The sequence below is a fragment of the Lethenteron reissneri genome, chromosome 22 (assembly GCF_015708825.2).
Source record: "Lethenteron reissneri isolate LAM-NWPU_2019-01 chromosome 22, ASM1570882v1, whole genome shotgun sequence".
In the NCBI taxonomy this organism is placed as follows: Eukaryota; Metazoa; Chordata; class Hyperoartia; order Petromyzontiformes; family Petromyzontidae; genus Lethenteron; species Lethenteron reissneri.
The window spans coordinates 10503752-10529302 of NC_083800.1; the positions used below are offsets into that span (position 1 = coordinate 10503752).

General features: G+C 44.1%; 1 protein-coding gene across 1 annotated transcript in view; it reads right to left on the bottom strand.

The window, feature by feature from the left end:
* LOC133345621 (DNA nucleotidylexotransferase-like) overlaps positions 1-25551 on the bottom strand; it is a 76245-nt gene that overhangs the window by 41184 nt on the left and 9510 nt on the right. The window contains 4 exon segments of the mRNA XM_061556549.1: positions 227-359; positions 1505-1628; positions 11063-11134; positions 18008-18178. Coding sequence (XP_061412533.1) covers positions 227-359; positions 1505-1628; positions 11063-11134; positions 18008-18178 — 500 coding nt within the window.

A 25551-nucleotide genomic window follows, 5' to 3' on the forward strand; every position in this document is an offset into this window, starting at 1 on the left:
TGGGCATCGCCACAATAAGAAGTAGTACAATTGTTGAAAAAGAAGAAAGCAGTGGCAGCTGATGGCTCAAACTTATGTTGGTGCGGTGCCGGTGCCGTAGCGGCAAGGGGATGGGCGCAAAGACGGCCTCTTGCTCCCGGCCGCCACACTCTTAAACTATGGCACTGCTTGGGACCTTTTGTGATCAATCGCCGGTCATTAATCTGGCAATATCAGATTTTCTCACCTGCGAAATCCACCAGTGAGTGTGACGATGGTGTCAGGAAGGCGTGAGGAACACGTGTCCTTGATGAGCTCATACACAGCCTTGGCTTCATAGCTGGTCACGGGCTCCATCAAGTCTTCGTGATGGGCCACCCCTAACAAAAGGTAAGAGACACTAAAGAATGGACACAGGCCAGAACACATTCACCATGAACAGGAAACGATGACACATTGGTTCGTGTGCAAGCGCTAGTTTGGATTGGTATATGACAGGGCCATGAGAGATTGACAGTAGCTTGGGAAGGCCTTCATCCAACAGTGGATAAATCATTGCTAATGAGTATGATGATAGCTTATTCTATAACTTTAATTATGAAAGAAAATTTCATCTCACTGGGTTCTCGTAAAATAAAGACGATACGTAAATAATATTTGAAAATAATTGCATCTAATGAAATATTTGCAATATTCTAATTTGGATATGAAAGGAATTCACAAACTTCTACATATTATGTAATTTGCTTGACTATTCCATGATTATACAAGGCTTCAAGATTAGCCCATCATAATTAGGTCTGTGAGATTCGAAGTCTCTCATTAAAAGAAAATTGGGGAAATTCTGGAAACATAAAAAGCAATTTGATTTGGATTATGGAAAAACATGTCTAGACATTGCTGTTGTTCATAACATCCCTGTCGGTGTTTAAACGCCGATTAATGCATCCCAATTACTATTTAACACCAAATGTCAACAAGTGGTGAAATAATGGAGAGACTGGCTTATGCCAGAGGAATTTTGAATTTGCATCAGTGCCTAATGACTGCCAACAGCGATGAGACCACGACCAGGGATAATTTGAGTAGAAACACAAATGTACTTCTGACTTTCTTTAGAACGTTTAACTGACCAGCCATTTCTAGATTCACCAAATTACATATGCATTACACAAGTCACTGGACATGCCCTTTATATATCTATTGTACAATAAACACCCACACATTATTGGGGCATAAAATAGTTGTTAGGTGCAGCCTAGAGTTAAAGATGAAACTCTTAAGGGGAAATAAAGTAAAGCATTGGCTATATTTTTTTTGTTGAGCACATACAAATTTTAACCACCAATGGATGTGGCAAGATTGAGCCAAAATTTCAAATATGGATCAGTGACCCTAGTCATATATGTTTTCCTGGAAGAATTATACTTTGGCTGGGTTTTGCAAATATAATCTGCAGTGAAGCAGTGTTTGTTTTTATCCAAGGAGAGTAATATAGAAGGTTTTCCTGGGTTTGTTTACTCACCTGCCTCTTGCTCCTTGGTAAGCCTTAGATCAGGCTTAGTTCTGACATCCTGCAAGGTTCTAAGTCCATTGTGAAACCACCGCTCTGCCGTCTTGACCCCAACACCCCAGATGCTGGTAAAAAGCTGTGGGAATAAGTGTAGTAATAGCTCGTTATTTATCTAGGAAGGGCTCACACTGAGTCTCAAAAGTATCTCAGATTTGTCATGAAAGGAAATATGTGTCCATCTCCTTGTCGAGAAGTGTTACGGTACGTGTGAGGAAAACCGAGTACCCGGAGAAAACCCGCACACAGTAAACATGCAACCATGGGCCAATAATCCATTTTCTGTTTATTGTTTTAGAAACCACTTTCTGTACTGACATCTCCTGGTCACAATGCAGCCCTGCAGATTTGAGTCGTGCATTTTTGTATGCAATGCAAAAAAATATATTATAATTCATTGCCCCTTGTTACTCCATTGCTGGATGAAGGCCTTCCCACAACCTGTCAGTAATGGGGGTTGTTTAACCATACTTTACCGTGCATCCCACAGCCAGTCGCTGAGGTGTGGGTGGGGGGCGAAGGGGCTGATTCAGATTTCAGACATCATTCGCCACTGAAGTTCACCATGGACAGGAGTCAAACTGATAGTGCTGTGCCTGAACCACTGCACCACCGCACCCCCAATGTGTATGTATGTGTATTTATATAAACAGGCAAGTTATCTCCACAGTTAGCGCTCACATCACTGCAGACAGAGCCGTTCCCCATTATCAAGCGGAACACGTAAACTTAATAATTTCTTATTATTTTTGGCAAACGAGTATAATGCTGTGCGGCTCGATTATCTTCATAATGAACCCAAAGGAATACTGAGCGTGAGCACGAGGTTATTTTTTTTTTAAAGTCAAAACACAGAGTGAACATAAAACAACACAAAATGTATAAACAGAACCTGAAACTAAAAAAGCTGCAAGTATGTTTAATAAACAAGCAGCTGTAGATTGCGGCCTTAAACGGATACAACCCCTCGATGCGGGCAACCCTCGAGTCCACAAAGCACTCTTCAAAGAGAGACGGCGAGCAATTCAAAAGCAACTGCTCACACGGCAGCCAGTCGCGGGCGCCCCAGATGACAGGTGAGGGAACGGAAACACTCTCTCAAAACCCGAAGGAGGCAACGAAAAATAAATAATCAAGTAAACATCAGCGGGAAATGGCACCTGGACGTGCAATACGCACAAACGAACCACATTCGAGCAGTTGGGAATCCTTAAATCTCAGCTCACGGAAGAAGAAAAAAACACATTTGAATTACACGAAGATAGTGTATGTTTACGTTTTGGGTAATACTCGAATTCAAGGTTTGTATACCATTTCAAAAGTGCGCACTGCGTGCATTTTAAAAGAATCACAACTTACGTGAGCAAAACGCTTCTATCACCAGATATTCAGTGACAAAAGGGGGCACACGTTCGTATTGCGAGAAGACTTTTTGACCAGGATTGTCACTTCAGCTGAACGTTCAAAACAGAACGTGACTTCCTCCCAGCAATTCAATGCAATGTATATACATCAATCGTTTAAGGGAATGGCCATCTCAAGACATTCCCCACAAAGGTGGGAGAACATGTGAATTACAATGGTTCAGAAAAGTTAGTTACTTTAATCATGGAATTTATGTTATACTAACCAAGAACTTTATCCACCATTATGCTTGTTTTATTATACGTTACAGCACAATGTCGCATATCTAACCGTCACATATCCGTCCTGTGGCAATTATCGTATTTTCCCGCACATAGCCCGCATACGCATATAACCCACAAAAATTGCGTTTTGTGTAAAACAAATTTCAGATATCCCACACCTCCATATACCCGCAGGGTCTTGTTCTGTTTGTAAAAAGTGGTATACCCCGCGGGTTATATGCGGGAAAATACGGTAACCGCCCACACCCAGTGCTGCAGCTGCTGTGGATGTAGTAACTGTCGTTTGTATATCTTGACCTTTTTCACGTATCTGCCTCAATATCTCAGGCCCAGGCGAGTCGGATATGCAATGTTGAAACGCACGTCAAAATCAAAGTGTTTCTCTCTGGTCAAATGATCAACTGGACGACGCTAATCTCTCGTGGCAGCCAACAGTGGAAACTCCACATGCCCCCGGAGAGATCCTGTCTTCTCGGTAGAGTGACGACTTGTGATTTCTCACACAGTCATATTCCTTTTTTCAAACCTTGAAGGAATAATGGGCTGAGTCGATGCCTGAAAGAGATATAACTCGCAATCTTTCCATTTTGTCAGTCGATGGGGTTTTTAAGACGTGCAGCATTACAAATGCTGAGCAATTACATCTTCTTTATGATAAAACGAGCAGGGAGAGCTGCTCATTGTTTGTGGTCGCCTTGAGCCATGGGTGGAAATTAAGCATTACTATGGTGGGGCCCACCTATTATACAAAGACACAGAACCCCCCGTATAGCCTTAACAGACTGTTGGGACAAGTGCTGTTCGCGAGCACCTATGAAGGCCGGCACGGCAGATGAGGGGATGGGTGGCCGATGTTTACACACTGCACCAGGTACTCATTTGAGACTGAGTCTACCTAGGGGAGGCCCAGGACCGATTCAGATAATCGTCACCGGTGTTGGCCTTGGGCGGGAATCGAACTCGGGTCGCCGGGTTCGTAGTGCAGTGCGCTGACCGCTAAACTACCGCTCCCCACATAGAGACAAAAACAACAACAACAGCAGCCACCATTCGCCACTTAGTGGTGGTGACATCACCACAGCACTTGCGCGAGGCAAGATGCACTTTGAGGCCACGTGAAATGTTGAAGGCTCGCTGGCAGGAGGTCACAAGATAGACAGTTCAGGTGTTATTGGTTGATACAAACCCATAAGGAGGGAGACGGCAACCTTCACGTGGTCCTCCTGTTAAGACAAGTTTTCCCAATTGAGAGCCCTGCAAACTAATGCTGCCAAGAAGGCGACCAAACCCCGGCCTTTGGGCTCCCGGTCGACGCAGTAGATACCCACTGGGAAATGGATTAACTCAAGGACACCAAATCCGAGACATAGGACCAGCAACAAAAATATACCAACTCTGTGTTGAAGTTTCGATTTAAAGCTTTCGTGACTGCAGGGATTCATCTTCTTGGTTCTTTTGGTAAAGTCACGTAGAAGGGAAGTAATGAAATAATACAAATAAAACATAATAAAATAATATTATGTTTTATTAAAACATATCCCGAGCAAAACGCGAGCTACTCGCAGTATAACTTTCTTCCAGGAATGTTGGTGTCGTCACCGTGCGAGAAACTCACCTAGCCAACCACTCCAGCCGCCGAGCTGACATCCACGGGTAGCAACTCATTGCAAGCGGGGGCGCCACTGTGGTGAGATGTTTACTACCTCGCCTGGCATACAGGACGGTCGTGGGTTCGATCCCAACCCTGACGCCTATATATTTGGAGTTTGCATTCTCTCCGCATGGCCAGGTCGCATCTGAAAAGAGCGACATCGCTCGAAGGGCCTTACCTGGCAACATTTAAATAGTTTAGTTTTAGTTTTGACTACTTGCCTGATCTTTATTACACGACCCACAACAGCAATGGCCGACCGCTTATGTGCTGTGCCCATCTTCCCCACTCCCAACATCGCCAAAGTCTCATTCACATCCGCCTCGAATTACCATCAATAAACTCAAAGCCAAAAGCACAGCGGAACCTGCGGAAGGGCAACTGGGAAGCTCACAGCAGATACATAGAAACCATCATTAACCGGATCCGCCCCCCCCGCCCCACCTGGAAAACTAGTCGTTTCACGCGACTTCTGAAGCAATGACTGAACTCCTAACCCTGAGAGATCCATTTTCGGTGGCATCACAACCATTCACTCTGCCTCACCTGAAGCCGTTGAATGGATCGCTAGCCTCGACATCAAGCTATACCCGATTCCCAAGCCATACGAAGAAGAAGACATGCACACGAAAACGCACATGTACATGTACGCAGATCCACACACACGTGCAACACGTGTTGATTCATGCAGCCTCCGAAAACAATTACTATAAAATGTCGCTAAATTGTAATAAGAGCAGCATTTTTGCACAAATATATCGATACATTCTATGTGTGTAACTTTCCCTTGCTCGGATCGCAGAAAACTCAAAGTGTTAACTTAATCGGTCCAAATGCGTGTACTCTGTGATCGGTGCCCAAGAGTCGTCGCATCAAAAGGTACATTCTGGTGACATTGATAAGTCAAGTAGGATTATTAAAAGCAAAACGTTACATTTGAAGTAGAATTTGAAACAACAAAAAAACAAGGGTCGTCTCTCTCGTGCGAAATAATACTCCCCATTTACAATGAAATCCAATTAAGTTGATAACACCGTGGTTTTCATGACGCGCCATATATTAGCTTAATGTCACACATACAAAATGTTACATTAACCGAGGCCCCACGTTAAAGCGGAGAGAAGTGTGAGAGCGGCATTCATCGGGAGACAGATAGGAAGGGTAAGGAAAGCGTTGACCTATATTAATCAACAAGATCCAATTCTGAAATAAACCATCGCAGAACTATACTTACATTAGCTTCACAGTGATGTATGCAGACTATTGCTCTAACCTGTCCAATACTACTTGTGCAAGCATTGCACAATGGCTGAGAAATTTATCGTGGAAGCAACCAGCCGATGAGTGGGGGGCGGGGAGGAGTGCGGGTCCATACTGGCATACACGCGACTGCGCTGTCTCGCTGCCTCCCCAATATGAAACCACTCATTGCTATGCAATCTGGAGGTCCCATGTGCGCGGGTGTTAAGCAGGCTCCGTTGCACATTTAAATCGGTGACAAATGATTACCTGCTTAATGGCATAAACAAACCTTGCAGCAGCAGGACAGATGCCATTTACTCCGCGATGGGCCATTTAAGGCATTAACTGTGGGTTCTGCGGACCAATTAGGTCAATAACCCATTAACACTGACTAATGTGACCTTGGCACATGCGGCGCAGCGTGGCTATGTCGAAAGCGAAAACACGGCAGGTGTTTAAGGCCGATCACACAGATACGTCTTTTGAAGGAACCGTTTATAAACTACAGGGTGATCGCAAACAATATATGTTCTTGGTGGATGCAACTATTTATTGCAAAGATAAAGGCAATCTGAAGCAAGCTGATAAGCCCGTCCGTCAAAGAGAGCCTTCATTTTGTTTACGGTAGAGGACATTACACAGCAAACGTTGCTGTTATACCGTACTTATATGCTCCCTACCGCCACCAGCCAGCACTGACCAACGTGGGGACGCATCGGCAATAACCCCCAAGACTTGCACAGCTTGGGGGAGGCTCTCATCCAGCAGTGGATTGACAAAAGGTTGTAAATGTTCATGTTCTGAGGGGATCCCAAAGAACGAAATAATTGTCAAACAAGTGGTTATATATATCGATGTACATCTTAGGCACACACAAACAAATGCACTTAATGTTACTGATATGTAGCATAACGTTACATTAATGATGCTTTATTGAAAATGTTTTGTTGGCAATCTTGCCAAAAAAACTGAATTGATCTGGCCACTGGTAAGTGCTAAGTTTCATATTGCAATTTAAGGATTTTCTTGCTGAGGTGAAAACATATGAAAGTTTCCTTGGACAGAAAGGACAAACATAATGTTTCCTGGGTAAAGCAATAAGTAGACTATCATTGCCTAAAATTGTATACAATTTTTTTTTTATTACAGCTAACCCTGGGAAAAGATATGATTTTCAATATCAACACTAGGGGGGGGGGGGGCAAACTAGATAAAACTGTGCTGACATTAAGTGAAATTCACTGTTTGATATTCATCTGCATCCTGCATTTGTGCGTCGCTACGTTGCATTGCCTACACCGGCATGATATCAGCATCGGGAATCGGCATTTAATGAGCATCCTTGAGGGTAAACAATAAACATGTGATGCAAACTCCATAACAGTAACTCGCAACATGACTTGTACTACACCTCTCATTGACGTTATGAATTTAAAAATATGTATAAATGTGCACGACGGTCAATAGTTCATCACAGCCAGTGCTGATGATGCCACAAATCACCAGTGCTTGGTTTGATGTATGTACGCAAGTTTAATTTCTTTCGCACTGTACGTAGCCAACCGTGCTAATTGGAGGACAACAAACTTATCATAAAAAGCAGTTCTAAAGAAATGAGTTTTCAATCTAGATTTAAAAGTGCATAGCTCCAGTGGCTTCCTAATATCCGACGGAAGAGCGTTCCAGACGGCCACAGAAGCAGATCTGAAAGCGCGCGATGCAGTGACTGTCTTTGTTCGATGGCTAGCCAAAGGCTCCTGCGAGGACGACCGGAGTTCGCGTGATGGTTTATGATGAGATCAGCAAGGTATTGTGATTCATACGTGGCAAGCACTTTGTGTTTAATGAGTGTGACCTTATAATGTATTCATTGAACAAGTGGAAGCCAATGCAGCTCAGTGAGCACGGGACGGACATGGTCGGATCTTGCAGTAACCGTCACGACACGTGCGAGAGAGTTTTGTACACGCTGCTGCTTGGTAATGTTTTTGCCAGATGTCCCGTAGAGTAGTGAGTTTCAATATTCAAGCCTTGTCGATGCTTTGCGACACGCCACGGTGTTGGCTATGTCACGACTCAATAGTGGTCAAATGTGTTGTCGAGTGAATAAGTTGATATCCCATTCATTCAAATGGTTATCTTATAACAGTGGATTATTGGCCACATTATGAAATTGCAACCGCGAAAGATATGTCACCTCGAGTGGTACCGACAGGCGACGTACTGGGCCTGGGCACATGGATTGACATCTACAAACATTTTTGACCATGCGCTATTCCGAACCTCTAAGTTACTTAACCAATACTGATAAAAAAAAACAATTCCCGCCATTCTTCACATGAGCTGATACTGAAGGAGCAGAAGATGTGTTTTTCTTTGTTGCTCTTTACTGATTTCCAATAAAGGTTGAAAGCGTATATTCATTAGCCCCATCTGTCTGTCCATAGCACGAGGGCACTATAATTCTTGCAAAGATAATACGATATGAACGAACCTGTAGCAATAACTTTTCGTTGCTATTTGGGACTTGCCTAACTAAAAACTACCCGAACTGATCACAGGGTTGCCCAATACTTGGAGACATAAACCAGAGGGAAAAAAGGGCCTTATTTGCAAATAAGCACATGTGCTTTGGCCTGCCAAGCTCGCTACCTATTGGCCTCCATACCACTGATGAAATACTTTTGAGGACAAACACATGTCGTAAAGTAGAACATAACCATGAATGATTTTTCTTAACTTGTTTATTCTAGGTGAGGGGCATACAGATTCTCCAGAGGAAGAGGTGCTGGAAAGACTTTGCGGATGAATGTAGATAATCGTCAAATTGCTTGCGTGGGTCACCATTACAAAAGGACATCAAAATGAATTTTGCACAGATAAAAAAAGTGGCACGACGCTCAAAGAGACCGCACCGTTAACTGCACTCTTTCCACTCCACAGCCGAGCAGAAGCAACGCCAATGTAGCAATGAGCTGTGTTGGACTTCGCGCTTGATTGCTTACAAGTGACAACATCGCATTAATCCCTCTATTTAAGAGCGAAATAGGAGGATTGTTCCACAATTCTGGCTGTTGTCTGATGATGCTAGTTGTAATTACCAGCGAAACGTCGTACTCGAATTGTAAATGCTGTGGGTTTACTCTCCAACACACCGGTGTTCTGAACTAGTAACCTTACTAACTGGCTGTGTCGGGTGGCGGCAGGTTTAACGACATATTTATATTTATGCGATCTAACCCCAAAAAAACTCTTTCATGGATAATATTGGTCGAGAAAGCCTCCTATGTGTTTCACTGCTTGAGCACAATGCATGTTGTTAACTGCTTCTCAATGGACGAGCAGATGACATGCAAAAATGCCTAAAACATTAAGCCACTTAATTACTTTATTATTATGCTTTCAGCACTTCTTAATAAATTGCTCCAGATTCAGAGCATCGCTTGACTGTAAGCCAAATGGGAAACGGTTTTCAAAAGGCTGTTTGTTTCCGTTCTGGCATTAACGGATGACATGTCGTGGCTTTTATTTTAACATTCTTTAAATCCCCAATTTTAATCCATTTCTGCAATTGGCATCATGTGCCAAGATGAAGGACTGTCTTTCCAGGTCGCAACACAATGAGCAGTGCATCACATAGCAATGAGATGATGTCAAGGAAGATAACATCCCATGAGATGATGTCTCGGGAACTACTCCTGTACTAGTAAAGGACTCGATTAATCGACTGCATGTTGACCTTCCATGCCAGTGATTCTCAACCTGCTCTGGTCTGCGGACCACTGGTCTTCCGCAAGGCCCTGGGAAGTGGCCTCCAGGAATCTTGTCAGAACCTGATCTCTCTTTCACAAAACGCTCCATCGTGGTTCACGAAATGTTCGCTTAGGGTTGACGGTGGTCAAGTGGAGCCAGAGGTTGGCAACCACCAAACTACGGCGCCACACAGAGTGTTCGTCATGTGAGAAACAACATTTATTTAAATTGTCTCCACTGAAATATACGAGTAGAAAAAAAAACATTTTAGAAATATACAATTAAACCTCTTACCTGTGAAAAATCATCACAATTTGAGAGTATAAAGATCCACTTTTTTACAAATCGTATACAATAATATATCTTCCGCATACAATTATGTCACCGCACATGAGTTTGTCCTGTGTGTCAGTTACTACCAACTCTATTGTCAAAAATGTTATTGGTTGTCTTGGAAACGTTTTATGATCATAAGTTCCATGTGTGCTACCCATGTGAAGTGCACTATTCAAATGTGATTCCATTGGCCCATTGGGATTTGTTTTTACTTGGGTGAGGTGCAATATCGAGTGATAACATGGCGGTGGTGTTGATGATGATGGGCCGGGGTGGAGGGGAATTTCTCTTAGCAGTGTGGCCATGGAAAAATGTTGATAATAGGATAAATGTAGCTCTACTTCCAGACGGCTCTTATGGCTCATGGAAATCCCCAAGTAAAAGTTATAAGAGCTTTTTGGGTTAGATCGCGTAAATATATAAACGTGTCGTTAAAACCCGCCACCACCCGACACAGCCAACTAGTAAGGGTTGTCACATAAACAGAACGTGCCAATTCGTCACTAGTACAGCACACCGGTGGTTTGTAAATGTTGTGGCTTGGCTCTCCAACACACCGGTGTGCTGTACGAGTGACGAATTGGCCACGTTCTGTTTACGTGACAACCCTTACTAGTTGGCTGTGTCGGGTGGTGGCGGGTTTTAACAACGCATTTATATATTTACGCGATCTAACCCAAAAACCTCTATAATGGATGATCAATATGATACTTCTTTTGTATAGTGGTTGATAAATAGGCTGAGATTATCAACTCATCACACTTGTGAACCTACTTCAATGATGGGGGACTGTCTGGAGTATAGCCCAGGATCTCAGTTGGCTGTGTGTGTCTGCGGCATGAGCTCTCCGAACAACCCGGTGTGGTGTGCGTCTCGCTTTACCTTCATCGTTCTGTAGTGTTCATCGCAAAGCACACGGTTCACCTCCGGACAGGATTGTTCTTCTAGAAGCTCCTGTGTGATACATCAATACAAATTAAAACGTACGAAAATAAAATCTCAGTTTTCGGCTCCAGCTCTCAAAACGGTGTTAGACCAAAGGACGCCAAAAGGCATCCTCTGGTCTAACACCGTTTTGAGACGAGGCTCAAAAGAAAGCTGTCTCTGGTGTGGACCAATCAGTTTAAAAGACAATTCATATATTATCAGAGTATGCTTTTTGTTTACATTTTGACCACAAGTATTGTGGTTAATGCAGACATGATTCCTTGTAAAAGGTTTCAGTTTGGTGTTTTAACATCTTAACACCTGGTTTGTTGCCATAATAAAGGGGAAAACCTATTCTCACTTGCATTGTCTTTGCTGTAATCGAGTTGTATGTGCTGTAAACCTTACAATTCAAAATGTGTCATCAGCAAAAAGTCTCAGGGATGGTAACACATGGATTCGTAAAACACAAGTGTGTTTTTTTATCACAGGAAATTAACATTACACGTAATATATTACTTCGCTTGTTTTACAATGGAAAGCCTCACCCGAGTCTCAAGACTCTTTTTTTAGGAGGGTCCTGCCAAGTTTCCACAGTAGGAGGGTGATGTTGCTATTGCGTGTAATCTCAGCTCAGCAAATTAGCAGGTTATTTTTCAGCACTGGGATGTTTTTGGTCAATATCAATTTGCTCGGTTAGTTAGAACGCACCTCCGGTTAGCACGGTTGGTTACGCATGGTGCAAAAGAATTTCAACATACATACAAGCATACATGAATTGTGTTAAAAATAAAACATAACAAAATAATTCTCACGACGTTTCGGCCACAACGCAAGCAGCCGTCCTCAGGTGAAGAACAGGTCTGTCGGAAAGACGGCGTCTGACAGACCTGTTCTTCACCTGAGGACGGCTGCTTGCGTTGTGGCCGAAACGTCGTGAGAATTTTATTATGTTTTATTTGTATTATTTTATTATTTCCCTTCTACGTGACTTTACCGAAAGAACCAAGAAGATGAATCCCTGCAGTCACGAAAGCTTTAAATCGAAATATGAATTGTGTTGTTGTTTTTTTGCTGTGGCATAAAACCGGAGAACACGAAGGAAATTTGTGTAGAACAGGGGGAGAACATACAAACTCCACACAGAGAGCAAAATCGAACCCAGGATCTTAACATTTCACCGATAATATACAATTACGAAATAATCAATAAGAAAAAGACTTGGACTTGAGGGATGCAATAATACTCGCTAAAGAAAAAAAACCTCGCCGGAAATTAGTTTGCTATTGAGCCAACAGAAAGGACAGATGACGATGATACCAGTATAGCAAATTATTTGGTGATATTGGGTTGGCAGTGCTGCTCAAGCACAAATAAAAACTCAACACATTCATCAATAACAGTGCCTTAAGATGAAAACATATTTTAAGGCAGTGTTATTAAAGATACTGATGTGGGGGGACTTTTTTTTTCACCTGATAAAACTTAAGCTCAGTCACAAGATTACTTGAGGGACCTGACTGAGGTGTTTGGCAAAACTCCTTTGCACGTGAGAGAGAACCTATGTTCTCAGAGATAATCCATGCATATGTATGATCAAGACACATCCACATAAGTACTCTGCAGTCTATTTGCTGTACGTTCAGGTGGGTGTCTAAAGTTGTAGTCGTCAATCAGTGCAACTTTCCTGCACCGACCTTTGTTGCGATGTTCAAATGTTGCACAACATCCCATGTTAAACAACGCAACAATGTTGCTGCTTCTGTTGTGCATTATATGTGCTTACTCGTGAGTCATTCAACTTCATCAAGGCCCAAGTATTGACCGTTAATAAATTACAGGCAAGGCCCTGCCCCTGCCCTCCCCTCTTGTCTAGGTAGCTGAGCCCAGATAGCCTGGCATGGTATCTAGGCAAGGAAAGACACCTGCTAAAGGGAAGGCACATTTTCGATAAGTTAATTGAAAACGAACGCATGCGGGGAGAATAACTAACGTGCCTCCTCGAAACACTGCCGATGCATTCATCTGGAGGTGATAATGACTCTCTATGGGCGTGCAGCAAAAGAGCAGCTTCATTGCCAACTTTCCTTTCAAACTTCATGCATCAAACTCATAAAAATTCAATGAACATTAGAATCGTGCGAGCCAAAGAAAACATTAAAATCCCTCCTGTTTTAAATCAGTATCTCAAGTCTGTGCCAAGCATTTAACTTTTCAATATATTCTTTGCAGAGAAACGTATTTCATTATTTATTTTTCATTAGCGACACTCATTGGTTATGCATTCACGCGACCAGTCATTTCACGCCCGGGAACTCCGCGGACACATCTGACAATGACCCCTTGGCTCCGTCACTTGACGGCAAACGGAGAATCGCGGACCACACTCCTGTCAATTAAAATTGCGCGGAAAAAAATCCACCGTTGAGAAACGTTACCCTCGAGGTGACACTGTGCTCTCCCGTGCACTCCGACCCTTGTCAGTGCCCACAAATTCAACCCAGTTCGCTTACACAGAGAGCCTTGGTTGTGCCGTATGCCGAGCTGAACGGCGCAGTGGTTGCGGCGTTCCACTTATAATTGGAAGGACACGAGTTTAAATCCTGCTTGAAGGCTGACTCGGCCTATCGTCCCAGCGTCAATAAAATGTGAACATCGTGGCTGGATGTCAATGGTGGTTGTCCGATATAGACTGACCACTGCCATATAAATCTCACCACCGGCTCAGGGCCTCAGACTTGTTTGAGCGCGTGTAAGCACTTTTACATTTTTAGTTGACTTGATACACATCTGCCGAAATGTAATGAACAAAAATGAAATATTTGTTTATTTTCCTGCTCATAACGTGACCTGAACATTAAAGAGAAAGTGCGGGTATCCATCGATATAATACATTATTATGGAACAGATACGTTCGTGAAAAGTTGTCGTAAAGTGAAATTCTGTTTATCGAAACCTATTTTCCTATTGATTTCCATTATATAATTGGAGGTGCGTTCCTACGGAAAACATTTCAGCTCTAAGATGTAATAAAATCACACTCATGGAAGTAGAAAACCTTTTAAAAGCACATTTTTAATGGCAAACTAACAAAATTTCAGAATGAAATATTCGTAGTCAAAATAAGTAACGAAATAAAAAAAACTAATGCTACACAGTACTATCCACGAACTGTGGTGATCACTGTGTGAGGTTGGAGGTTCGCACGTGGCACTGTGCTACACAGTAGGTGCCAGGTGTGATGAGCACAAAGGAGTGCACCAAAAACAAGCTTCAGCTTAGGCAGCACAAAGAGCATGGGAAATCGGTACAATACGAAAAGCACGCCACGCATATGACCTGGAGCGGCAAAAAATGGAGACAGGGAGAAATGACAGACCGTGCATCTTTCTATAATTTCGAGCATTAAAAAAAATGCGTTAATGCTAATTTAATAGAGCGCACACGAAACATGTTCTCTAATTTATAAGTTACGTTATGGCGAAATTCCATATACTGAGTTGCTGTATAACAAGGGATGCCTGTATATTCAAGACTAAATCAGAATGAATATAGTTGAAGGTTATAACTAAAATTATGCATCTCCAGCTACGGAGAAAGCGCCAAGGAGCTTTGATTAGTTTAGTTTTGCTTTAGTCGCCCGTGTGCGAGCGTTTAAAATAAAATTCTCTACAATTTCACGTTACATTTCCACTACCATTGTTTGTTCCAATAAAAAAAAATCTCTGCATTCACTTCTTTTAGAAATGTACAATTTTAAGAAAAATAGCGATGAAATCTATCACGAAAAAATTCGACAAAGAATGACCAATTTCGTTCTGTGTTGTGCTGTTGCAACGGGTAGTTTTTTCTCTCCTGTTCTTTATCTGACAAGGGAAGGCCAGTAATGCTGAAAATGCCACAATATGACCACCCGCAGAGTTAAAAGCAATTGTTACATTGGCATTGCACTGTATTGCCATGAATTATAGATAATCTCTATTATGGTTATTTCTTGGCCAATGTGTTTGACTCAGAGGTGGATCCAGGATTTGCATTTTGGGCGAATGAGAGTAGGAAGCAAACCCTTTCCTTCTCCATTCCTCTCTCATTTCTCCGCTTTCCACCTGCCAACCCCAACATCGGTGCTTTTAACTTTCCACACTGCAGACCGATTAATTGAATTCGAATAACCTCTCGGGTCCTTTCTTTTCTTACTCCCACCAAGCTTGTACCATTTTCACCCCTCGACCCACTTTTCCGTTCAATATTGTAGTCCAACTCAAACTGTGCAACGCAGAACCCTCAGATTAATTATTTACGGTAACAAGAAAAGATCCAGCCTGGGTGGCGCTGTCGTTAGAGTGCCAGCCTCTCAATCGGAAGGTTGCAAGTTCAATTCCTTGTTGGGAGCCAACTCAACAGCGGTTGTCCTACATAAAGACTTTTCCTCCACTCGAGAAATGCAGAATTTTCTGTGAATGTCTTCGCTGCGGAGATGGATCCATGAAATATCAGCTGGTGGCTGGAGCGTTGCATTGCAGGACTCTGAGATATGGCAATGGTTTGAGAAGTCCTCAATCCAGTAGTGAAGTGATCCTGGTTGGTGATGATGGATCAGATCTACCAATAAAATGAACACAGCTCCACTGAATTAAGCATGGACGCACTCTGACTTCGAGCGTACACCTATTACATGACAAACAGTGGCCCACATCGAGAGACCAATTAAACAAGACATATTTAATAATCGTATGCAACACTATGAGAGCTGCTGCATAAATCACAGCCGCTTTATTGCTTTTCCGCCACATGCTTGGTTATGCTCTTGTCCTGCATGTCCCCATCGTAAGCGTTGATCATATTGGTCAAATGTTAACAAGGACGTATTCAGCACGGCATCACGTTGCTGCTTCTATGAAATGGTCAAATGAATTAGGGGTTAATTAAAAATAGTAACATCTTTTTTTTTTTACTCCTGTAAATATTCAGCTGACTGGCCTTGTTCAGAAATTTTATTTTTCTTGAAGAAGGCTTGAAAACAAATTCCAAAAGACGAGTGACCCGAAACATAACAATAATAACCATCTACTGCATATTTACGTATATATTTATTGTTAAGCTGTTTCCCAATAAACGAGACAGGACAAGTATCTACACTGCAGGCGGCTGGCAAATTCCAAATCATACCCACAAACTGGATATATTCAGTTCAGTAGCCGTCTGTATTGCCATCTCGAGAATGGACCTACTGTGACGTGTGGTGACGTGTGGGTTTGCCTACTTTTCCCCTTTGCTCCCCTATCTGGTGAGAATGGAGTAGTGGATCGCCTGCCATGTGTCCAAGGATCACTTTTATCTGTAACTTTTACCGCATGACTGCAAATCCACTTTCAGCAGTGAAGCACTTAGTCTACGTGTGTTTGTTATGGTTTTCGTGATAGACGTTTCTTTTTTTATTTCTGTGTCTTGATGAAATTTAATGGTACGTTTATTGCCGAAAGTACAACAAGAATCGATGGCAAAAATAAACCCTTTACCTTCCACCTATTACATATATATGAAAAAACATAAAACACTGAGATTGGATGACCATCACATTGTTGTATGCCAGCAATGATTTTTCTTTATCTTGGCTGCACAGAACGGGTGGCTGCCTAAAGCTGGCTTCACTGAAAGTACCCACGTGGTGCATTTAGGGCTTTTGCCTTTTTTGCAGTCACCGGGAAAGTTGTGGAATCTTGTTTACCGCTTAAAGGCATTTCTGGGATCCAAACCTAACCATCTGTTTGGAAAATGACGAATAATAAATTAATAGAAATGTCCCGCTTAGAATGATGAACTCTTAATTTTTGGCACCAATCTCGAATACAGTTCAGTATTATCCTACCAATAGGATATCAGTAATATGTTGCCCTCAACTGGCCAATTCATGGCATTGAAATAAAAAAATAACCCCACACTCAGTTGAACGTGGGGCTGTGGTGGCTGTGGTGGATCTGAGTCAGCGGTGTGAATCCTGCATTCCTAAGGTGGGTGCCAAGATGGGTCTCAGATTACCATTATTGACTTCCTAAAAGGTAGCAATAGTTTTATTGGCATTGGTGGGATCATGGTCTGAGTCAACGCCCAACTAAGATATGAACTTGCAACCGTCCAATTACTGCCAATTAAACCTACTAGCTTTCGCAGTAAACATTACTTCTTGGTCAGACAAAATTTTACCAGGAGCACGAGATTATTTTGTTATGACCATTGCATAGTAGCAAAATAATAATTCAACTTGTAACACGCACAATATTCACTCACTCTCAAAGACAGAATGACGCGAGGAACCACAAATAGGAAGACAATCACCCAGTGAGCCGGCACCAATAATTGACCAAGCTCAGTGATGTGCTACATAGTAAGGTGTTATTGGCCAATTTACATGTGAGAGGAAACCAGATTTGTGCATTACTTTTCACGTACGCTTTTGTCACTCAAGACTGTTTAACAATTTATTGCATGGAAATCCAACCAAAATATTAGCATCCAAATCAGCAATATTCCAAAATGTGTTTTTAGAAATTACAACACAACGGTCTATTTTTTAATTGGTTTCTGAGATGAGATCACCATTCATAGGAGTGGCTGAAACCGGGATGTGAACCCACAAACCTCAGCATTGCTGGCCCAATGCACACCAGCCCCTAAGCCACCTGACCAATTATATTGAGTACTACCACACAGCTACTGCCACCTTTGCCTAGAACACTTGATTAACTTGGAAGTGTGCTTTAATTATAAATGGCTAAGGGACCAAGGTTCGAACCCAGTCTCTCAGCATTGCCAGTTCAGTGTGCTGACGTGGGCATTAGCCTCCCCCCTTCCCCGAGTCAGTCAGCCGCCCAACCTCTACTCACCGCATCCTATCCTTACCTTGATGACAGCGCGCGAGTGCTCGCCCACTCCCGGCAGCCCGTCCAGGTCCCGCACACTGCTCAGGGGGCTTGGCAGTGATTTGAGGACACATGCTGCCCGTGTGAAGGCCAGGGCCCGTCCATCACTCTCGCCGAACCTGGCATTCTCTGCCAGGGTCTGCAGGGCATCCTGAGCTCATGCAGAGGCATGTGGGCGCATGGACAATGGCACACAAAATCACAATCCAAATCAATCTAACTCCGTTTAACCGGGGCACACCCCCCCTTCGTCCTCAAATACAATTTCAGGGATGACTTTGGCAAGTGCTAGCTAGAACTCTGCCTGAAAGTGCTATTGTACCACTGGCATCATTAACAAATGCTACCTTATCGAATCCTGACAGCAACGAGTGCTTAAAATGGGTTCTCGTGTGGAGTGAGTTTGGCAAGCATCAACCCGGTAACCAATGACTGCACAAAGACCAATCTTAATACGTTTGGTTTTGAACTTAATTTGGCAAAAATTCCAGCTCTGAGAATTAAAATATCAGTTTGCGTATCACGCGGTGAACATTCCGATCAATTGCAGAGCGGCTGCAAAAATTCTGCCCTCTACCGTGTGGACCAGAGGTCAATGGAAGGGATGTCAGCAGCAGCTCTGCGATGTCTCCTTCCATGTGTTGAGTAGTTCCTGACGTACGTACTCGGAGACGGAGGTAAGTTAGGGGCTTTCGCCAGGGTTTATTAAAGCGTATCAATACTACACAGGGTACACAACTCCCAGGGGCTAGGGGTCCTACTCTGAGTCCGGGTCCCTGCCGGCTAGCTCCGGTCTCTCTCTCTCTCGTGTCGGATCGTGGAGTCTACCGACTCCACCGACCGGAGAGAGAAGCACCTCTACGGCTACCACCGGCTTCTCCCCAGACTCCCTATTCGACCCCTCTCTCTATCCCTGGTTCCCTCTTCACCCTGTTTACTTTCCCCGTTCCCACAGTGACCCCGCTTACTTCACGGGGTATCCCTTAAATACCCTAGGAGGGGTGACGTCACTGTGCACTGCCCAGCGCGCGCGACCCCACGTCCCGCGATGTCATCGCACCGGACAGCGCACACGACGCCACCACTCTCTTCTACTCCTCTACACATGGACGGTCGTGCGGCACTGCAAGAGAGCCAACTGGATTCATGATCACATTACGCCACAGCAGACGGGATAAAATGGTGGCGGGGTGGGGGGGGGGAGTGAAAATAACACCATCTTTTAACTTGATCATGTATATGTCCAGGTATAACGTGAAGTATGAGATCTGGTCATATGTTCTATGAAAATACTGGACCCTGTTTCAAGAAAGTGAAATTTGCACTATTGGTTCAGCCACCAACAGGCATGAGTATGGCCCCATGCTCATCTCAGCAGAGATATACTTTGACGTAATATCTAAGATCTAGGTATATTATTTTCGCTGTCTTGAACATTGCTGGAGTAATACATTTTGAAATGTATGTGTTAAGCAGATATTCCACAATAAATCTTCATTTTGAATCCCATTATGTAAATAAAGATTGCCATATATGAGGCCTTTACATTTTGGGCAAACATACGTAAGAAATTACATTGATTCATCACTTTAGCCAAATGACCTCCATTTTGCAAATTCAAAATCCAATTCCTGCATCAATTCCATTGTAATGGCCATCAGTCAATGTCATAGGGTCACCATCATTTGGGACTTCCTGAATTAGGTTTCCAAATGACAAATGTTTGAATGTGCATGTGGAGTGAATTTGTAGGTGACCAATTTACACACAGTTGTAAACGTATTTTAATTTGGCATTTTATGAAGATAGCAATGCTGTTTGTTTATCCAGTCAAGCCTCACTCAGCCTCAAGACTCGTTTTCGAGAGGGCCTTACATTTGGACATTTTTACATACAAATGCAAGAAATTAGAATGCCAGAGAAAACTCAACATATACGAGGCGAACAAACTCGAACATCCGCACGTTTGGGTTAGCGAAACCAATCTCTGACCTGATATCTGCTGGTCACAACACAGCCATGTAAGTAGGAGAATTGAAGACATCAACGTGATCCATAATCACAATGGTTACAAAAGCAATCGCTTGTGTTTTGCTTGTATATTTTCCATATTAATAATAGGCTGCAAGGCATTAATATGGGATATATGATGAGTATGTGGTATTCTTAGGTTTTTTCAGTAAAGTCACGTAGGTAAAAAAAATTAAAATTAATAAAAGTAAAATAAAAAAAAATAAAAAAATCACGACGTTTCGGAGGCAACACAAGCTTCTGAAACGTCGTGATTTTTATTTTTTATTTTTATTTTACTTTTATTAATTTTAATTTTTTACCTACGTGACTTTACCGAAAAAACCTAAGAATATTAATCCTTGCAGTCACGAAAGCTTCAAATCTAGAGTATGTGGTATGTGATGTATATGTGTATTAGAGTTGAGAAAATTCTCAATTCCTAGCCAAAAATTGTGATTCCATGTTTTTATTTGAAACACAGACTTTCACGGAATTTTAGGATCAGCAGAATCGTAGAATGTTGGGGAGGAAAGGCATTGCGGACCCCTTCGTGAAATTCGGGCAACGAAAGAAAACAGAGGGCCCATGGGGCCAGCACGGCCTCACGGAGGTTGGCCCATGCGTGGCCGAGATGCATGGGTCAGCTAATTGTAAAGCCATGGCTTCATATAAAGGTAGCTGCTCCATGCATCCCTGCCACGCATTACCTGGGGTAAGACCCCATGGGGTGTAGGCAATACATTTTTGACCAATTCAGGGCGGTCAGGCTGACATTCCAACCGCCCATTCTATTGCACGAAAGTGCCATAGCAGAGTCCCTGTTAGAATGCTAATCAAATCAAGGGAAATTTTTACTTGGAAATGACCTGCAAAATAAGCATCATTTATGCAGGAATCATCCATCCAGAAAGAATGATTCCTATAGAAATCTCCCAGTTCTACCTTATACAAAAAATAAATACACTTTCTGCATGTAACATTGGTATGTGCTTGGCAGTAATGACCATCCTGAATGAATAGCGCGCCTTAAACCCCGAACATTTCCTTTAATTATTTACTACTGATATATTATTGTTCTATATCAATGTATCCATCACTTTCATTACACTTCATCTAAACTAGATGATCTCATTTTTCCTTTTTGCAGGACAACATCTTGCAATTACCATTTTTCACAGCCGTCATTTCTTAACACTGACAAACTACCTGTAATTGGGTCCCTCTCGACAACAACATCAGCAGTAGCTGTTAAAAAACATTTGCTTACATGAAGACTTAAGACTCTAGTATGTACACACACAATGACAAAAATATTTATAAGTTGCTGTTCGCGAGCACCCAAGGTCGATGTGGCACGTGAGAAGGAGTGGTAAGGGTCGAAACTACGTACGCCCAAACGCCTTTTTCTCTGCCAGTGCCAAGTGGATAACACCACAACCATGTACTTGTAGAATAAACTCAAACTGGCCGAACATCTCAATTCTGAAAGAGAGGCCTTGAGTCACTTGAGATTAAACTGCAGCGGTGGAGAAGACATTGCCTGTAGCCACATGAGACCAACCACCACAAAATGTCTGGTAAACAATGTCCACCCATCACTGCAAGCATTTTAGTTGCACTTATCTGGTACTAGAGAAGAACATTATGGTAAAATCATGGCAACACTGTATTTCTAAATTTAGTGCATTCAGTCCCTTATGTTACTGCTAGTGCATCATGCAATCACAGGACTGACTGAGGTGTATGTTAAGCTGTGCCCCACCAAAGGTTGTTGAAAGTCCTATTTGGCCCTCAGTAAGGAAAAGGTTCCCAACTCTTGCTTTACAGGATAAACAATCAACACAATATTAAAAGTATGAGCGGAGTCCAACTAGGAGATATTCAAAGCCGGCTTCAATGGTGTTCAACATCGTCAGGAATTGAATCTATACCACTGCCATCTTTGGCTCTATTTTATATGAACACACAAAGACAAAGATCCTCATTTTCGCCTTACAAATCATTACGGAAATTGGTTTTAGCTGGCACCTGTTAATACCAGCTTAGCACATGCAAGCCTTAATGGTGTTGTACTGCCCAGCGCTGATGTTGATCTAGGCGGTGCCGAGGACAGGTTCAGATAACAATTGAACTTAGGTCACTGGGATTTCAGTGCACTAACAACCACTACATCAAAGATCTCCTGCATACCCTTTAACAGACTGTTGGGGCAAGTGCTCTTAGCCAGCACCTATGAAGGTCGACACGGCACATTAAGGAGTCGGTGGCCAATACTACGCCTGGCAGCATTTGTCTCTCCAGCACTTGTATACACACCGCACCAGTTACTCATTTAAGGCTCAGTCGACCTATGAGAGGCCTAGGAACAGTCCAAATATTAGCTGCTGTAATTGGTAGTGAGCAAGAATCGAACTCGGGTTGTGGGGTTGGTAGCGCAGTGCGCTGACCACTGCGCCACCGCTCCCCATACATACACAACAACAACCACCATTCGCCACTAAGTGGCGGTGACGTCACCAGGACGCTTATGCCAGGCTATGTGCACGTTGAGGCCACCAAGTGTCGAACGCCCGCTGGCAGGTCATGGGGCAGACCCAGGTGCTACGGGTCGACTGACTGAGATGACTGGCTGATGCACCATCTGTGCCCCCTACTGTGCCAACTTGCTGTGCTTTAGCCACCCGGCACTCTGCTTGTTGTTGTGAGTGTCGCTCCTCCGCCCTCCGTTGTTGTAGGAGGACGACTGCCTCCAACTTCCCAGTGGCATCCTTCACGAGCCTCCTCCACAGAGGCCGATCTTCACACCACTGTAACCAGTCATCGGCAAGTCCACTCAGCTCCACATCCTCCTGTACCACATCACTCCATCTCTTCTCTAGCCCGTACCGCGCCCATTTAGCCCTCTCGATCCGGCCGACCAAAAGCTGTTTAGGCATGCGGTGGCTGGGCATGCGGGCTACATGACCCAGCCAACGCAGCCTTGCCTGCCATAGGAGCTCACTGATGGGACTTTGTCCAGATCTTTCAAGGATTTGTGAGTTCCTCACACAATCCAGCCTGCTTAAACTCAAAATGGATCGTAGGCAGGCCAGCTTAAATGTTTCTAATCGGCGAAGATGTTCCATTAGTGGGGTTCACATTTCGCAAGCGAAGAGAAGGGAGGGAATTACCGTGGCCGAGAAGACCTGAAGCTTCGTGCGGAGTGATAGACCAGGTAGCTTCCACACAGCATTACACAACCGATGAAAAAATAATGTCGCTCGACTGATTCGGAGTGAGACCTCCGCTGTCAAACCGGAGCCGGTCATGAACACACTGACCAGGTATGGGAAACCCTCCACTCTCTCCACAACTGCCGCATCACCAATTGGGAGTGGAGTGTCCGATGGTACAAAATACCCAGGCAGGTGCTTAGTTTTGGTGGGACTGATGGTAAGGCCCCACCTCTTAGTGGCAAGCTCCAGCTTCAGCAACAGCGCCTCCAACTCCTCCTCTGAGTGAGCAGCAATTACCAGATCATCAGCATATATAACATGGTTGAGCAATAGGCAGCCATCCCTTGACCACACCTGGGCATCGATCAGTCTCCCATTGTGTCTGTACCAGATGGAAATTCCTCCAGTACAGCTATTGAAGGCTTCACGAACTACGTGGTCAAAATAGATGTTAAATAATGTGGGAGCCAGAGGACATCCCTGTCGCACCGCAAGGTGTACAGGGAATGGCTCCGACTCCCAACCACGTAGTTTTACCCAGGCCCGCTCACCATCATGAAGGTCCTTAATGATCGTGAGCAGAGGGTCAGGGACTCCAAAAGCACGAAGAACAACCCAAAGCCCAGGCCTACTGATGGTATCATAGGCCTTGACCAGGTCAAGAAAGCAGACATGTAGGTGTTGTTGGAATTCCCTACACCTCTGCTGTAGCAGACGGACAGAAAATATGGCATCTGTGCAGGACCGCCCTTTCCTGAAACCGCATTGGGGCTCTGCAAGCCTCTCCTCAGCGTGCCTGGCAAGCCGATGTTGAATAATTAATTCTTGCCAGGATCTTTCCCGGCACACTGAGGAGTGAGATGCCCGTGTAGTTGTTACAGTCTGTGCGGTCCCCCTTCTTAAAGAGGGGGACCACCAGGGCATCCTTCCAATCCTGCGGAACCTGTCCAATGGTCCAGACTGTTGTTATGATATCATGTAGGGCAGTATGTGCACAAACGCCACCCTCCCTCAGCATTTTGCTTGGGAAATCATCTCTGCCTGATGCCTTCCTGGTCTCAGACTCTGGATCGCCTTCAGTACTTCCTCAACAGATGACACCTCAGCCAGCCACTCACAGGGGGTGACTACTTCTTCCAATATTTGAGGTACCGCAGCCTCTGCAGGGTCATCACCACTTTTCCCCATGACGTTTTCCAGGCTGCAGGATTTCCTCTCCCCCAAGACCTCACAGAAATTCTCAGCAAATCTGCAAACCTGTTCCTGGGGCTCGGAGATTGGATCACCATTCTTTCCCCTAATGATGGTAATAGGTGTGGCGCTGCAAGTTACTCTTTTGATGGAGTTAAAGAGTGATTTGTGATCGCGGGCCATTGAGGCAGACTCCATCTCCTCAGCAACCCGCGATCACCACCCATCCTTGCAGCGCCTCACGGCTCTCCGAACCTCCGAGCAAAGGCTGGGGTAAGCCTCCTCCTTCTCTGACATGGGACGCTGTAGACGACGAGAGTGGGCCTGTCGCTTTTTCTCAGCCAGCCTGAACACCTCCTCTGTCAGCCAGGGTCTCTGGGGAGGTCTGGACCGTGTACCCAAAGCAACCACTGCAGCTGCATGAGCCACAGTCCTAAACCTCGCCCATTTCCCCTAGACATCAGGAGGAGTGGGGGACGATGCCAATCCCAGCCGCAAGCGATGATGAAATTCTCGCTAGCAACTTTTGTCAGCTAGCTGAGACCATGCCACTATGGGTTTGAATGGGGTCCTGTGTGTACACGCACCACCGGAGTGGAAGAATGTCAGGCGCATCTACAGATGACAAGTCGATGGTTAGTGACCAGATCAGCTCCACGGTAAATCCTGGTATCAAGGACATGGGCCCGCATCCGCTGTTCCGTCACTATGTAGTCCAACAGATGTTCTTGCTTGTAACCGGCATGCATTCATGATGTTGTGTGGATGCGCCGATGCCGGAACAGCATGTTGATAATTACAAGCCCATGGACTGCACAAAAATCTAGCAGCCTCCTACCGTTGTTATTGAGCTGATCTGGCCCATGCCTTCCAATCACTCAAAACCAGGTGCCAGCATCATGACCAACTCGGGCATTGAAGTCACCCAACAAGATGACTCTATCCTGAGGGGCCACTTTAGCTCGCACCTGTGACAGGAGGACATAGAAGGCATCTGAATCATCGGCCTTGCCTGCATCCCTCCACGGATGGTCGTCTTTGGTGGGGGCATAAGTAACCACGACCACCACTCCTTGCCTCTGGTTGATGAGAAGGCGAGCCCAAA